This window comes from Oncorhynchus mykiss, chromosome 11 (assembly GCF_013265735.2).
Source record: "Oncorhynchus mykiss isolate Arlee chromosome 11, USDA_OmykA_1.1, whole genome shotgun sequence".
Taxonomy (NCBI): Eukaryota; Metazoa; Chordata; class Actinopteri; order Salmoniformes; family Salmonidae; genus Oncorhynchus; species Oncorhynchus mykiss.
Window position 1 is genome coordinate 7,962,794 of NC_048575.1, and position 16,411 is coordinate 7,979,204.

The 16,411-nt window shown below is 45.1% G+C and overlaps 2 protein-coding genes across 2 annotated transcripts; both read left to right on the forward strand.

The window, feature by feature from the left end:
• The first annotated feature begins 215 nt into the window (after positions 1-215).
• LOC110536543 lies at positions 216-6,208 on the forward strand. Its single transcript, XM_021622308.2, has 12 exons — positions 216-294; positions 2,654-2,796; positions 2,915-3,050; positions 3,172-3,259; positions 3,334-3,405; positions 3,572-3,706; positions 4,988-5,054; positions 5,160-5,238; positions 5,424-5,529; positions 5,629-5,821; positions 5,973-6,006; positions 6,085-6,208. Exons 2-12 carry the CDS (start codon positions 2,685-2,687, stop codon positions 6,206-6,208), a joined length of 1,146 nt encoding a protein of 381 aa, XP_021477983.2. The 5' UTR covers positions 216-294; positions 2,654-2,684.
• Positions 6,209-7,133: 925 nt separating this feature from the next.
• LOC110535207 lies at positions 7,134-9,018 on the forward strand. The gene is made up of 4 exons (XM_021620072.1): positions 7,134-7,235; positions 7,933-8,061; positions 8,209-8,332; positions 8,600-9,018. Exons 1-4 carry the CDS (start codon positions 7,150-7,152, stop codon positions 8,771-8,773), a joined length of 513 nt encoding a protein of 170 aa, XP_021475747.1. The 5' UTR covers positions 7,134-7,149; the 3' UTR covers positions 8,774-9,018.
• The last annotated feature ends 7,393 nt before the right edge of the window (positions 9,019-16,411 follow it).

Genomic DNA, 16,411 nt, shown 5'->3' on the forward strand with positions numbered 1-16,411 from the left:
TTTTTCAATTGCAAACGAATCGGGGAACGGAGTGGCGCGCGCTCAGTTATTCCCAAACGCAAACCCTTTGTGACGCGGTGAATAAAGAACGTTGTTAACGTTCCTTCCGTACTGCTGACACAGGTCTACAAACACGCTCCCCAAAGGTAGGCTTTTCCAACACTTTCTTATTTTAGTTCGTTTTGGATTTAATTTTCACCTCATGTAGTTTCTGTTCTGCGTGTTCTTGCGGAGTTCCAACAGGTGTCATCGGGGATGGTGATGAGGACAGACGTGTGAAGGGCGTGCTCAAAGGTAACGTTTTGGACGAGTGTTTAACTGCAACTGTAGTGTGCAACTGTAGCCCGCAATTCGTTTGTTCCTACATGTGGGTATTCCCCATCCCTCGAGCATCCCATTGGTTCCAGCATGACACCCCATATTGAACTAATATTGATAGCCATATAGATGTTATCTTGATACATAGTCTAATCAATGGGGAGGGTATGAAGGGCAACAACACAACGCTCTCGGTTACCAAGCACTTATGTCCTGCTATGGCGTGTGAAGTAGCTAGTATCAGGTTGACAACCACAAGTCGTACCATTATATATATTTAAAAAATCACAACTTTCTGATCCACCACATCTGTTGAGGGACAATTTCATAAATGCCGACAAAGAATTTGTTCGTATGTTATGCGAGAAATAGCAGTGGAAACACACTTGTGCAAATATTGAGATAATAACCATCATATAGAAGTAATCTTGGGAGTCACTCGATGATACGGTGTGGTCGTCCCACTACGACTGCAGTTTATTAGGCTACAGGTTAAATACATTCTGATTAACTTCACAGGGTTATTTATATTTAACTCAAGTCAGTTAAGAACAAATTCTTATTTTCAATGACGGCCTAGGAACAGTGGGTTCGGGGATTTGAACGTGCAACCTTTCGGTTACTAGTCCAACACAAACCACTAGGCTACCCTGCCGCCCCAGGGTGTTGAAAGAGCACGGGTGACATTCTGGTGACATGATGATCGATGTGTGATTGCCGTTTGACAAATAAAAATATTCTCGCTCTTATCCATGATAATGTCACCACTAGGCTGTATTTGAGAGATGTTGGCTAGAGCTCACTGTCAAGACCAGATTAGGCACATTTGCTATTTAACATGTTTTTTTGTGACAACTATCGGTATGGTTTGAAAAATGTAATGGAAACACACTGAACTTAAATTTTATGTACCGAATTTAAATCTTAAGTGAAAGAGTACATTTTGTGCGCTCCTCCTCATCACGGACTGATTGTTACCCTTTGGGAAAATTTGCATATTTTCAACATGCGGATTTTAGAATATTTGCATCAAATCGCTCGCATACATTCAAGATTTTATAGAAACCCTGGATTGCGAATGCTATTTTTTGGACATGGAGAGTCTTTGAAGCCACCGGTTGGCCATATTGGCACTCCCCAGAAAAGCAATATCTACAGGAATTGTACAGTATTTCATCAATGTTTCAAGGACACAATTACATGTATTTAAGTATTTGTTGTTGTTGTAGTGGGGACAGTAACATTAGTACTTTCGAAAAATGATACTAATGAAAATAAAAAAGGTTATTTGTATGTTTAGCTCACATCATATACATGTAAAAGTATGCATTAAGGTGTCTGTAATAGAAAAGACATGGCAACAACAAAAATATTAGTAAATGCATTTCTATAATTTCAAAAATATATATTTTTTTTACATCGGTGGGGTAGTGCCAAGATGGAGGGGCGGTGGCTTCAAAATAGCACCCCAGCAGTCATCTAGTGTATTTATAAATTATTACAAAATACATAAAAACAGTACATCCATGAGTAGGCCTATTTTTTTTAAATATTTTTTTTAAACAAATCGCCAGTTTTATAACTTTAAAAAAATGATTTGTGTAAAACGACAGACATCCTCTCACTTTAAAACAAAGTACAAACTCTTGTGGTATGGTAGCTCAAATGTCTGGTATGGTTAGAAACGGCAGAAAACACAGCTCAATCAAAACCGTCTAACCCATAACAGAGCGCTTTTGACACGCCCACTCCTTCCCACGTGCCCACCGCTTTCCTTTTGACACGCCCACTCCTTCCCATGTGCCCACCACTTTCCTTTTGACACGCCCACTCCTTCCCATGTGCCCACCACTTTCCTTTCGACACGCCCACCACTTTCCTTTCGACACGCCCACCACTTTCCTTTCGACACGCCCACCACTTTCCTTTCGACACGCCCACCACTTTCCTTTCGACACGCCCACCACTTTCCTTTCGACACGCCCACTCACCGGTCACCATTGAGATGCAGCTACCCCTGCTCATCTTTATCCAGGTGCATCAAATTATGCTGATTATGCGGATGTAAGAAAAATACCATATAAGGCCACCTTTTATAACTGTATATGCCTATTGGATCGATCGGCTACACAATTATTTACCAATGTAATCATGTTGCAAGACTCATATTTGAAATATATTTGACATGTTACAAGACTCCCTTCTACTTGAGTCCTGATGTAGCTAACATCATTAACACAAATGTAGCCTGCCCTGGGCATTAGAGAGAAATATAGTAATTCCAACGTGCATGTTTATGACGCGTACACCACACACACCTTCCTTTGTCTAACAGTTGAAGCAGCCTACTGTCCTCCACCGTCCTCATGGCTGAAGAGATCAGGAGAATAGCTGCTCTGCTAGATCAGCCTCTGAGTGAGAGAGACCAGGAACTCATCACTTACGTCAAGCACAAGTTTGCCACCGACTTCAAGAAAGGTGAGCGAGTGGACTACTGTACAACGTCACCTTACTTCATCAAAAGCCACTAAAGAGTGAAATGTAATGTAATGAATCACTACTGACTGCTACCACACTTTGCTTGGCGTTTTCCAAGACCACAGTTACTTCCCTGAGAAGGTTGTTACCCGCAGTGACACACAGTATGGCCTCATACAAAATGGCCAGGCCAGGAAGAACTACTACAGGAGACAGGAGCTGCTCAGTAAAGGCTTTTTCTCCCCTGTCAACAAGTATGAAACCTAATACACTGAGTATACAAAACATTACAAACACCTTGGTATCCATGCTGTGTGTGTTTGTGTGTGTATATAAATACACGAAACTTAAAGCATTGCCTTGTCCCTTGAATAGACCATACAAAACAGTGGGAATGCTTTACTCTGACAACGTTGATCTCTTCTCAACCTGGCTCACATCAGAGGACCAAAAGTCACTGAAGGTGACACACATCTCAATGTGTTTTGTATAGTTGTTTAACATGGCTTGTCCTCACTCTGAGTCGTTTTATGACAGACACAGTGGGACAAGAAGTTTGGAAAAAATACAGTGATCTCCAGCAAATTCACTCAGGAGAAGACTAAAAAGGTGAGTGGGGGGGGGGGGACGTACCGTATAATTACGACCAAACATAATTCATTATCATGCAGTAAATCATTATTCCTTATCACATTCATTGATTTTGAATTGTATATATTTCAACTGTCCCCCCCCCCCCCCCCCCAAAAAAAAATAAAATAAAAATGTCCCCCAGGAGGAGAACGTCAGAGCCCCTCCAGTGGAGAACCTGAATGGTTTCCTCCAGGTGAAGCAGTACATGAGAGAGATGGTCTCCATCAGACGTGCTCTCCACACTGGGCGCCCCCTCATATATTGCCTCAGAGACCAGGTAAAGCACTGTGGGGAAAACAGAACTCAGAAGAAACCCAGTAAAAAAAAAAAAAAAATGTTTTAACTTCAAAATCCGTTTTTGTTTAGTAGATCGCCTGATTGTACTTCGGATGTGTGTACTTAACGACACTGGAACATGTGGGCTTCCCAGCGATGCGGTTTTGATATAATTTCATCCTTCGGGTTTTATTCATACCTCTTGAAATGTACAGGGTGTTGGAGCCGTGACAGGGTGTTGGAGCCGTCTCTCCGCGACAGGGTGTTGGCGCCGTCTCTCCGCGACAGGGTGTTGGCGCCGTCTCTCCGCGACAGGGTGTTGGCGCCGTCTCTCCGCGACAGGGTGTTGGAGCCGTGACAGGGTGTTGGCGCCGTCTCTCCGCGACAGGGTGGTGGCGCCGTCTCTCCGCGACAGGGTGTTGGCGCCGTCTCGCCGCGACAGGGTGTTGGCGCAGTCTCGCCGCGACAGGGTGATGGAGCCGTCTCGCCGCGACAGGGTGTTGGAGCCGTCTCTCCGCGACAGGGTGTTGGAGCCGTCTCTCCGCGACAGGGTGTTGGAGCCGTCTCTCCGCGACAGGGTGTTGGAGCCGTCTCTCCGCGACAGGGTGTTGGAGCCGTCTCTCCGCGACAGGGTGTTGGAGCCGTCTCTCCGCGACAGGGTGTTGGAGCCGTCTCTCCGCGACAGGGTGTTGGAGCCGTCTCTCCGCGACAGGGTGTTGGAGCCGTCTCTCCGCGACAGGGTGTTGGAGCCGTCTCTCCGCGACAGGGTGTTGGAGCCGTCTCTCCGCGACAGGGTGTTGGAGCCGTCTCTCCGCGACAGGGTGTTGGAGCCGTCTCTCCGCGACAGGGTGTTGGAGCCGTCTCTCCGCGACAGGGTGTTGGCGCCGTCTCTCCGCGACAGGGTGTTGGCGCCGTCTCTCCGCGACAGGGTGTTGGAGCCGTCTCTCCGCGACAGGGTGTTGGAGCCGTCTCTCCGCGACAGGGTGTTGGAGCCGTCTCTCCGCGACAGGGTGTTGGAGCCGTCTCTCCGCGACAGGGTGTTGGAGCCGTCTCTCCGCGACAGGGTGTTGGAGCCGTCTCTCCGCGACAGGGTGTTGGAGCCGTCTCTCCGCGACAGGGTGTTGGCGCCGTCTCTCCGCGACAGGGTGTTGGCGCCGTCTCTCCGCGACAGGGTGTTGGAGCCGTCTCGCTGTTGGAGCCGTCTCGCTGCGTCAGGGTGTTGGAGCCGTCTCGCTGTAACATGAAGAATTCATGTTGTCTCCTCTATTTTCTCATTGTAAAGGATAAACCATTATTGCTCATGAAGAAACCTGTGCCTCCCAAGACACCATGTGACCGAGCCATATCAGGTCGGTCACCTAAAGCACAATGCAGAATGAATTACAGTGCTCTACTACGGAGACATTCTACTATGCTGACCACATGCTCACCCTCCGATCCTTCTGTCTCCTCAGCTGATAAAGAGACTGTACCACCACTGTCCATGTCCATGAACCAACAGGCACTGGACCCAGAGGAAGAGGAGAACCTACAGTACGTTGTGTACGGTCTATTTATGTGACTTGGAAATCAAGTTATAAATCACACCCAATACTACTACAAAACATAGATTGCTGTAGTTTTATCAATCCTACTCCCATACGATGCTGGATTACTTACTGATAAGAAAGTTGTCTGCCACTTGCTATAGGCCTTTGTATTTCCTGCTCTCTTCCTAGGAGGATACAGTACAGGAAGCAGAAGCTGTTCTCAGAGAAACTCCAGTGGATTTACATGGTCCTGTGTGGCATCTCTCACATGCGAAACAGAGATCTGAAGACACTGGTGAGCCTGAGCTAGTGCAGTCATGCGTCATATTGCAGAGTCTGCCGGACTACCTCTGGGATGTGTTGGAAAGGATTTAATAGTAACAGAAGCTTCCAGGTTCCTCTCAACAGCAGCTATGTGAACATCATCATGAAGGACACAGAGAAGACCAACATCCTGCTGAAGCAGTCGCCCAGCTACAACCCTCCGTTGAATTACACCAGGCAGCTGGTGTCCCTGGCCCCAGAGGACTGTCACAGCATCAGCCGTGACGTGTGGGACACCTTCATCAGTCACCAGGACACCACAGGTGACAATATGACCTGGTCGATTGGAACAATCTATTGCGTGTCACCTGAATTGCAATATTCAATTATCAAAACAAACAATGATGCTACTGTCTCACTCCACGATGCCACTGTCTCACCCCACGATGCCACTGTCTCTCCTGTGAATCTCAGAGCCCTCGAAGTTAACCACCACCCGAACCACAGGGTAAGAAAATGATCAATAAAAACACATTACAGTCCTGTTCTACCATACCGTAATACGTTGGTTTGTCTATAATCATAGATATAAAGCTCTGCAGTCAGGGCCCAGGCGCAAGGTGCCTGACGGAGATGGATACATGCCCCCATGGCTGCTACTGCTGCTGGATGAGAACAGTCAGTACACAATATCACACACACAGGACTGAGAGTAGAGATCACACATTCAAACAGACCCAAGTATATATACACACACAGGACTGAGAGTAGAGATCACACACTCAAACAGACCCAAGTATATATACACACACAGGACTGAGAGTAGAGATCACACACTCAAACAGACCCAAGTATATATACACACACAGGACTGAGAGTAGAGATCACACACTCAAACAGACCCAAGTATATATACACACACAGGACTGAGAGTAGAGATCACACACTCAAACAGACCCAAGTATATATACACACACAGGACTGAGAGTAGAGATCACACACTCAAACAGACCCAAGTATATATACACGCACAGGACTGAGTAGAGATCACACACTCCAACAGACCCAAGTATATACACACACACACACACACATCATGTCCTATGTTGTTCCCACTTGGACACATTGTGACTTGGTAACACTTCATTGTGTGATTATTTGCCTATACTAAAGACTAAGTAAATACAGAAAGCCAACACTGAAAGCACAGCGCCACTGGTGTCATTGTTGGCTGTGGGCTTTTGGACTCTGCCACAGCATGAATCCCTGAAGGATTGTGGGATTGTATACCTCACCAACTACATTCCACCCCTGGCCAGGCTGTGTTCATGTGTTGCCATTAAACACATCACTTCAGTACAAATCCTCTGAAATACCAAAATGATATGTTGTTCTAGTAATGGCAATGAATTCTACATTAGATAAATAAATTGACTGTTGTGTATACAGTATCTCTAATTTTTGCTTCTATACTCACCTCGTTTTGCCTTCTCCGACAGCGTCCCTAGAGAAGAAAACAGTAAAGTGAGTTTAAAACAACTAAATGTATTGATTTCCAATACGTAAAATGTATATTTTATTTCCATAGTTGAGATTTAAAGATGGAGTCTTTTCCATTCCCTCACCTAGGCCTGGTGTAGACCAGTCAGGCATGCTGGAGAGAGCCAAGGAGCATTACCGGGATGTGAAGAAGGTTCTGAACATCCCAATGGAGTCAGTAGTGTTTCAAAAGAGAAAGTGAGGAGGACACTGTCAATCTACAGCACCTGTCGCAGTCAGACAGTGTTTTTGTAGAGGATTGTTTGTTCTGGATGATCAACCTGTTATTTAAGCAATAAGGCATGGGGGGGGGGGGGGGGGTGGTATATGGCCAATATACCACGGCTAAGGGCTGTTCTTATGAACAACGCAACGCGGCGTGCCTGGACGCTCTTAGCCGTGGTATATTGGCCATATCCCCCCGAGGTGCCTTATTGTCATTATAAACTGATTATCAACGTAATTAGAGCAGTAAAAAAATACATGTTTTATCATACCCGTGGTATATGGTCTGATATCACGGCTGTCAGCCAATCAGCATTCAGGGCTCGAACCACCCAGTTTATAATATACGCCATTTAGCAGACGCTTTTACCTTAAGCAATTTACAGTCATGCATACATTTTACGTATGGGTGTCCCCAGCGGGAATCGAACCCGCGCTCGATCGACTGAGCCACACAGGAACACGCCTGTTGAAGTAAATCATTAGAGGGGCAATCTGTAGGTTCTCGGTCCCATATGGCAATAACAGGAAGTACAAACACCATCAATCTGAAATGACTAAAAAAGTTGGATGTTGTCCAAAATGCACTTGCAACCCCCCCCTCCCATGACCAAAAATTGTTACTTTGTCATCAAGATGTCCTCATTGTAGTCCCATTCTCTGTCCTCAGGAACCGAGAGGAGAGGATGAGAACTCTTTTCAATGCTCTAATGGCCTCAAAGTCCGACGCTGGTCTGTCCTCACTCCTTACCTCTCTGAAGAGTGGGCTGAAGGAGCCCAAATCCACCACTGGTCTCTGGTAAGGCCCCTTCTCACCTCTCTCATATAAACATCAGGTGGTGTAACTCGATACTTTCAAGTGGCTTGAAACGCTTTCCTTCATCCTCAGTTCGTGTCAGAAAGTTGGAACAGAATCATAAATATAAAATGTTAATCATATGAACAGGTTTGCGACACTGCAGAGTGATGCCACAGAATTGTCTGGAGACAGAGACTCCCAATACAACCTCATACTGCAGAAGATCTCAGAGTTTCAAAGCTTCTCCAACAAAAAGCTCCCCTACTCCAAGGTATAGAACAGTGTAGAACAGACCTTTGTCACAGAGAATAGGCAACCGTTTCGGATCTATGCGTGGCAGTTCTATCTGCAGCATTCTGAAAGTTTCACCTGTCCTAGAAGACACAGAAACATACTCATTATGTACTCATTAGGGCACACTAGCAAAACGATCTGAAACTAAAAAACAAGCGGCTCTTACTGGACAAGATGAACCCTGTTTCAGTACTGTTTTCTTCTGTTTAATGCCTAATGAACATGACCCTGTCTCTCTCTGAAGGAGAAGTTCTGTCTCCTGGTCCTCTCCATGTCACCCAATCAGCTGCTTCGACCGGCCATGCAGGAAGCACTGCTCTTCCTCACGGAGAACGTGCTGCTGTTGTTGCCGCGGCAACTCAAACAGTGGTACCAGTACCTGAAGCTCCCCTTCCCCACCACTGCAACCGCCTCCTAAAAAAAGGATCCTCCTACTTGCACTGGTGCTCTCTCTGTTCTTCACTACCTGTCTACAATGTGGGCCTGGGACTTACAGGCCTGGGTTGAGTCTGAAATGGTTCCTTATCCTCAACATAGACCCGTAATATTGGGGAATATAGTCATTTCAGACAGCCCTGGGTTCTTGGTGGGATATCCAGTGTTGGGGGCTCAGGTCAAGATGATCTGTTAACTGGTTGATACATTAAAATGTGTTAAAAAAGATTAGAGAAAAACTAAACTGATGTTTTTTTAGTAATGTTTTTGAATGTTAAGTAGGGTTGTGAAGCCCCATATTTTATTTATTTATATATATATATATATATATATATGAGATAACTAGCCCAGTTACTCTAGCTACAGACCATGAGAGTGGAACATAAATATTTAAGTATCTAGCAGAACATGGGAATAACCACAGAACCACTGGTATGTCTTCATCTACAATGCCTCAGGTTTTGCTGCTCTTAACACACACGAAACACACGAAACACAGAGGGTGAGCTTTCAGCTAGTGCCTCACTACCTGACCATCTGAGTGTCACTCACAGTGACGAGAGAAGGGGAGAGAGGGTTGAGAGAAGAGCGAGAGAGAGGGGTGAGGGAGAGAGGGTTGAGAGAGGAGAGATGTTGAGAGGGAGAAAGAGGGGTTGGGAAGAGGGTTGAGAGAAGAGCGAGAGAGAGGGGTGAGGGAGAGAGGGTTGAGAGAGGAGAGATGTTGAGAGGGAGAAAGAGGGGTTGGGAAGAGGGTTGAGAGAAGAGCGAGAGAGAGGGGTGAGGGAGAGAGGGTTGAGAGAGGAGAGATGTTGAGAGGGAGAAAGAGGGGTTGGGAAGAGGGTTGAGAGAAGAGCGAGAGAGAGCGGTGAGGGAGAGAGGGTTGAGAGAGGAGAGATGTTGAGAGGGAGAAAGAGGGGTTGGGAAGAGGGTTGAGAGAGAGAGGTTGTCATTCCCCTACAGAGAACCATGGCAGTGTTCTATATCCTCTCCTGCTTTGTCAAAATGTTTTAATATCTGCATCAATCTGGGTCAATCTCATCCTGTCATGGTGTTAGTAGATTCAGCTTCAATATGGAGATAATGATCTCCCATGGGGAGGGAGAGAGCGATTGGTAGAGAAAAAGGGACAGAGGGGCAAGAAAGTCCATCACAAAACTTTGCAAGCTGCACAAAACAAATCATGTTTTTGATTGGTCTGGCCCCCCTTGAACTCGTTATAAAGTACTACAGTTTACAGCTGGTTTTCTCATGCATTGCACACACACTTGCCTCTGAGCTCTACTGTCTGCTTGTTGTTTGGTGGAACAGTGGTTGTGGGCCTTAATGAATTCCTTTTGCTTCTTTCCTGTCGCATATTCTTCTGAGTTAAATGTGAGGGTTATCTGAGGTGAAACAAGAGAAGACAACTTTCATAAGAATTAAGCAGGCCAAAACTGTTGAGTTTACACCGAGTCCATTGCTTACATATGTCTGATTTAGCACCTGATTAGATGTAAAGAAGGAAAATCAGAGGCATCTTAGCCCTAAATACCAATAGTTGTGCATTATGTTAGTAGTGGGTGTTGAGAGGACAGGCAGTTTCTGTTCTGGTCACTAGGTGGCAGCAGAGGATCTCGGTCAGTGTCTCCATAAAGATGGTCTTACTGCTGTCAGGAGGTTAAAAACACCAAATGGAAAACCAAGTCAGCTGTGAAATGTGTACAGTACCAGTCAAGAGTTTGTTCACACCTCATTCAAGGGTTCTTCTGTATTTGTACTGTTTTCTACATTGTTGAATACTAGTGAAGACATAACTATGAAATAACACAGTAACCAAAGAAGTGTTAAACCAATCAATATATTTTATATTTGAAATTCTTCAAAGTAGCCACCCTTTGCATTCTCTCAACCTGCTTCATGAGGTAGTCACCTGGAATGCATTTCAATTAACAGGTGTGCCTTGTTAAGTTACTTTGTGGAATTTCTTTCCTTCTTAATGTGTTTGAGCAAATTCGTGGTGTTGTGACAAGGTAGGGGTGTTATACAGAAGATAGCCCTATTTGGTAAAATACCAAGTCCATATTAGGGCAAGAACAGCTCAACTACGCAAAGAGAAAAGACAGTGCATCATCACTTTAAGACATGAAGTTCAGTCAATACGGAACATGATGGAGGGTGAGGAGGATGAAAGTGTGAGTGGTAGAAGGACCTGAGCCGTCTTTCAGAATCACTACAGGTGATCGCCAGAGCAAACCACTTCCTACACACTCAGATGGCCCATATATGCTACACACACACACACACACACACACACACAAGACTGCTCTCCCGGGTCCTGGTCAGTTCCTGCATTGCATGATGGGAAAATGTGTTTATGTATGTGTAACTACTGATGTCTGAAAACTAATAATATGCATCATGGTAATGCCTAGATTAAGGCTGTAATGCAGCGATAAGGCTGTGATGATGCAGTGACAAGGCTGTGATGATGCAGCGACAAGGCTGTGCTGCAGTGATAAGGCTGTGATGCAGCAGTGATAAGGCTGTGATGCAGCAGTGATAAGCCAACACCTCATTTGTCCGCCTTTCGTTCCAGTTCTCTGCTGCCTGTGACTGGAACGAATTGCAAAAATCGCTGAAGTTGGAGACTTTTATCTCCCTCACCAACTTCAAACATCTGCTATCTGAGCAGCTAACCGATCGCTGCAGCTGTACATAGTCTTATCGGTAAATAGCCCACCCATTTTTACCTACCTCATCCCCATACTGTTTTTATTTATTTACTTTTCTGCTCTTTTGCACACCAATATCTCTACCTGTACATGACCATCTGATCATTTATCACTCCAGTGTTTATCTGCAAAATTGTAATTATTCGCCTACCTCCTCATGCCTTTTGCACACAATGTATATAGACTCTCTTTTTTTCCTACTGTGTTACTGACTTGTTAATTGTTTACTCCATGTGTAACTCTGTGTTGTTGTTTGTGTCGAATTGCTATGCTTTATCTTGGCCAGGTCGCAGTTGCAAATGAGAACTTGTTCTCAACTAGCCTACCTGGTTAAATAAAGGTGAAATAAATAAATAAAATAAAAAAAATAAGGCTGTGATGCAGCAGAGATAAGGCTGTGATGCAGCAGAGATAAGGCTGGGATGCAGCAGTGATAAGGCTGTGGTGCAGCAGTGATAAGGCTGTGGTGCAGTGATAAGGCTGTGGTGCAGCAGTGATAAGGCTGTGATGCAGTGATAAGGCTGTGGTGCAGCAGCGATAAGGCTGTGATGCAGAAGTGATAAGGCTGTGGTGCAGCAGAGATAAGGCTGTGATGCAGTGATAAGGCTGTGGTGCAGCAGAGCTAAGGCTGTGATGCAGTGATAAGGCTGTGGTGCAGCAGCGATAAGGCTGTGATGCAGAAGTGATAAGGCTGTGATGCAGCAGAGATAAGGCTGGGATGCAGCAGTGATAAGGCTGTGATGCAGCAGAGATAAGGCTGTGATGCAGAAGCGATAAGGCTGTGATGCAGCAGAGATAAGGCTGTGATGCAGCAGTGATAAGGCTGTGATGCAGCAGAGATAAGGCTGTGATGCAGCAGCGATAAGGCTGTGATGCAGCAGCGATAAGGCTGTGATGCAGCAGCGATAAGGCTGTGATGCAGAAGTGATAAGGCTGTGATGCAGAAGCGATAAGGCTGTGATGCAGAAGTGATAAGGCTGTGATGCAGAAGTGATAAGGCTGTGATGCAGCAGTGATAAGGCTGTGGTGCAGCAGTGATAAGGCTGTGATGCAGAAGCGATAAGGCTGTGATGCAGAAGCGATAAGGCTGTGATGCAGCAGTGATAAGGCTGTGATGCAGCAGCGATAAGGCTGTGATGCAGCAGCGATAAGGCTGTGATGCAGCAGCGATAAGGCTGTGATGCAGCAGTGATAAGGCTGTGGTGCAGCAGTGATAAGGCTGTGATGCAGAAGTGATAAGGCTGTGATGCAGCAGTGATAAGGCTGTGATGCAGAAGCGATAAGGCTGTGATGCAGCAGTGATAAGGCTGTGGTGCAGCAGTGATAAGGCTGTGGTGCAGCGATAAGGCTGTGATGCAGCAGTGATAAGGCTGTGATGATGCAGCGATAAGGCTGTGATGCAGTGAAGAAAGGAAACCCATGACAAGGGGTAGGTAGGTATTTATTTTTTTAATCTTTAGAAACTGCAGCATCGGACAAGTTCTGAAGCAGGTAAACCATGTTGTTGAACACCAGGACGATGGGGTCAGAACAAGACATTTCCCCCCAAGCAACACGCACACACTTTCTCTTACTAGTAACACACACTTTCTTACACACACACACACACACACAGTAGCGGTGCAAAGTACTGGAGTGGGGAGATCAAACAGTAGAACACTGACACAGAGCCAGGCTAAGGAATTAAGGGGGACTCCATTCACAGCCTTTCTCCATATACAGCAAACTAAGAGGACAGATATTACTGACACACACCCTCCCTCCCTCCCCGTCAACCCAACTCCCAAACCAACTCCCAAACCACAACGGTCATTTTCTGATATATAGAAAATAGATCATTCCTACAATACATTCTCTAGTTTAAGACTGATCAATATGAGCCGGTTGGTTCAATATATACCAAAAGGTCCATGCGTCCACAATACACATACAGTACAATAAAGAGTCAGCAAACGTCAATACAGTATCAAGATGGACATTACCTTCAGCAATTATATTTACTGTACCAGCATTTACAAACCTGTTGAGGGAGGGTTCCTGTGTGTGTGTGTGTGTGTGTGTGTGTGTGTGTGTTGCCCTTTTCAGCAGTCATCACCTCTGACCTCCTCCCAGGAAACGAAGGTGCCGGGAGTCTGGGACTATTGGGCCAAATAACTGCCACTCCAGCCAGTAGTCAAGGAAACAGACACTAGGGCAAGGAGTAGGGTTCAGCGTTTCCCCAGTGTGAAGGGTAAACGGTCACCCAACAAACAGCTATTCTAACTCTAGTCTACTGCCATCATTGACATTGGACTTTAAAAAATCTAAAATGACCATCATAATAAATCAACAACAATCATTATATTTTCATCAAAGTAAGCAGGCTCAATGTAAGCTTCCTTGACCGGTGGTTGCTTCGTCTGTGCCATAATGAAAAGGGGCCACTGTATGGTAAGAGGAATGTGGGGGAAATCTATCAATATCATATTTCATCTTACAGTTTAAAAGGCAAAACAATTGTGAGTGAACGGTGAGTTTAATGCATAAGCTATCAGGGGTCTGCAGAGGCACCAAGTCAATTTGTCCTTCAGGCTGAGAGTGAGCAGGAGAGAGAGAGAGAGAGAGGGGGTAAGAGAGAATGAGAGACAGAAACAGAAAACAAGAGAGAATGAGAGAGAGTGGAAAGAAATCCAAGATGGCCGAGTGTTGGCACAGTGGTTGCCACAGTTGCTAGGTGACGAACTGAGGGTGCACAGGAACCACCTTTCTGAGGTTTATTCTCATTATGAACAGAGTGACCCCCCTTAGGGTACCAAAGGCAGGGAGGGGGGGGGGTCATGTATCCAAACCACATTCTAAAGTCTTTGTTTCCTAAAATCTATCTAATCTAAATCCCACGGAGCTAGACTACCATCTATATTAAATCAGGAACCCCCAATCTCCCTAAGTTGTTTGTAAAATGTTGGCACAGCACGGAGAATATCTAAAATATTCACATTTCAGCAAACAAAGCCGAACAAACAAACTTAACATGTTAGTTTAATATCTCCCCCCCCATGTTTACAGTTTACGCCCTAAAAAGCCACAGGCAATGACAATAAGGAATTGGCAATATGACTCGTCTTTTGTCATACCACAGTCCCGCAGAGAAGGGGGCGGACAGTCAAAGGAGAATCTACAGTGCGCTAAGGGTAGCACCTTCAGGTACAGCTATAGACACACACACACACACACTACAATATTAAAATCTCAGTTGTTGCAGTTTGATGTGGTATAGCAGTTGTCCATTTTATCATGGAACTTCACCAACATTGGCTGTGACCTGAAACGTTCACTTTATAAAAATCAAAAAAGCAAAATAATAAAATGGCATGAAGACATTAAATTAAAATGTACAAATTAGTCAGCAAACCTGTTGAGGGACACCAAATGCATGAAATCTTCCACAACATTAATTTCTAATTTCACACATTAAATATTCAACCACTTAAATACCCAAACTCAATTTTCATAAACTGGCCTAAAAAAATGTTGAAGGAAATGGCATCTAGAGCACCTCGTCAAGATGTAGGCTTACGGCTAAATACGCCGGTGTGCCCGATCAAAACGCTAAACGGACTGTACTTGGATCCTTTCTGTTCTTCATAGATTCTGATAAGATGTCTGATTTAGCGCTGTCACGTTTAAACTGACGCGTTAGCGATCTTCACGGTCAAGTTCAACGGTTTGATTTGATCTAATAAAGAGAATCGGGCTCCATCCTGGACTGGAAGACTGGGGACTAAACCATAGTTCCTAACACCTCCTCCCTATAAGGCCTCAAAAGGGAATCCTCAGACTTCCTCTCTGGGTGCAGCTTTAGAGGTGCATGGTTTGGAACAAGGCCATAGACCCGATTTAGGAACAGAGGGGACTAACTGAGAATTGGATAAAGAATTAGGATGGTCAAGTACATAATACCAAGACTGGATATTGAATCTCTCCTTCTCGCTTACTGACGATCGGAAAGGCCAACATGCAACGGGGATTCTTACACTGAAGACCGCAACTCTTTATGAGACCAAGGCCCGTATTCACAATACATCTAGGATCAGTTTTACCTTTCAGATCATAACGAATAAGACAGGGATTGACCTGACCCTAGATCAGCACTCTTACTCTGAGACACCCTGTGAATATAGGCCCTGGAATGTCCAGAAGTGAGAACTTCGACCAAAATTCTAAATCAATATCACAGTTCCAGGTTTCATTGAATAGGCGAAGGCATCCCACTTGGCACGGATGTCAAGTCAATGTTGGTTCAACGTAATTTCATTGAAATGATGTGGAAACAACATTGATTCAACCAGTGTGTGCCCAATGGGTGACTGACTGGACAGATGATATCTGTTGAATAGCTACAAAGCGTGCTTGTTGAGCCCTAACAAAGCGTGCTTGTTGAGCCCTAACAAAGCGTGCTTGTTGAGCCCTAACAAAGTGTGCTTGTTGAGCCCTAACAAAGCGTGCTTGTTGAGCCCTAACAAAGCGTGCTTGTTGAGCCCTAACAAAGCGTGCTTGTTGAGCCCTAACAAAGTGTGCTTGTTGAGCCCTAAGGGAAGTTGATAGATTTTCTGCACCTATCAAAAATGGAATACGAATGAGGACCACACTTTTCAAAAAGGTTTCTATAACTCCAACCAAAATAGTCCTTTTCCTCAGAGATCCCACAAACAGGACCAACGCACGTAGGAGCTGAACGCTCAAAGGCCTCTCTCACCTCACCTCACCTGTCTCCCACTAACTAGACCCCCCCCCCCCCGTACGGATCAGTCCAAAACACAAAATGAATACTTTTATACTGAACAGTACGTTCATCAAAACATGCTCCAGTCTTTTTACACCGCAGTTTTAACAACAAATAAAAAACAGTACATTTATATCATGACTCATTT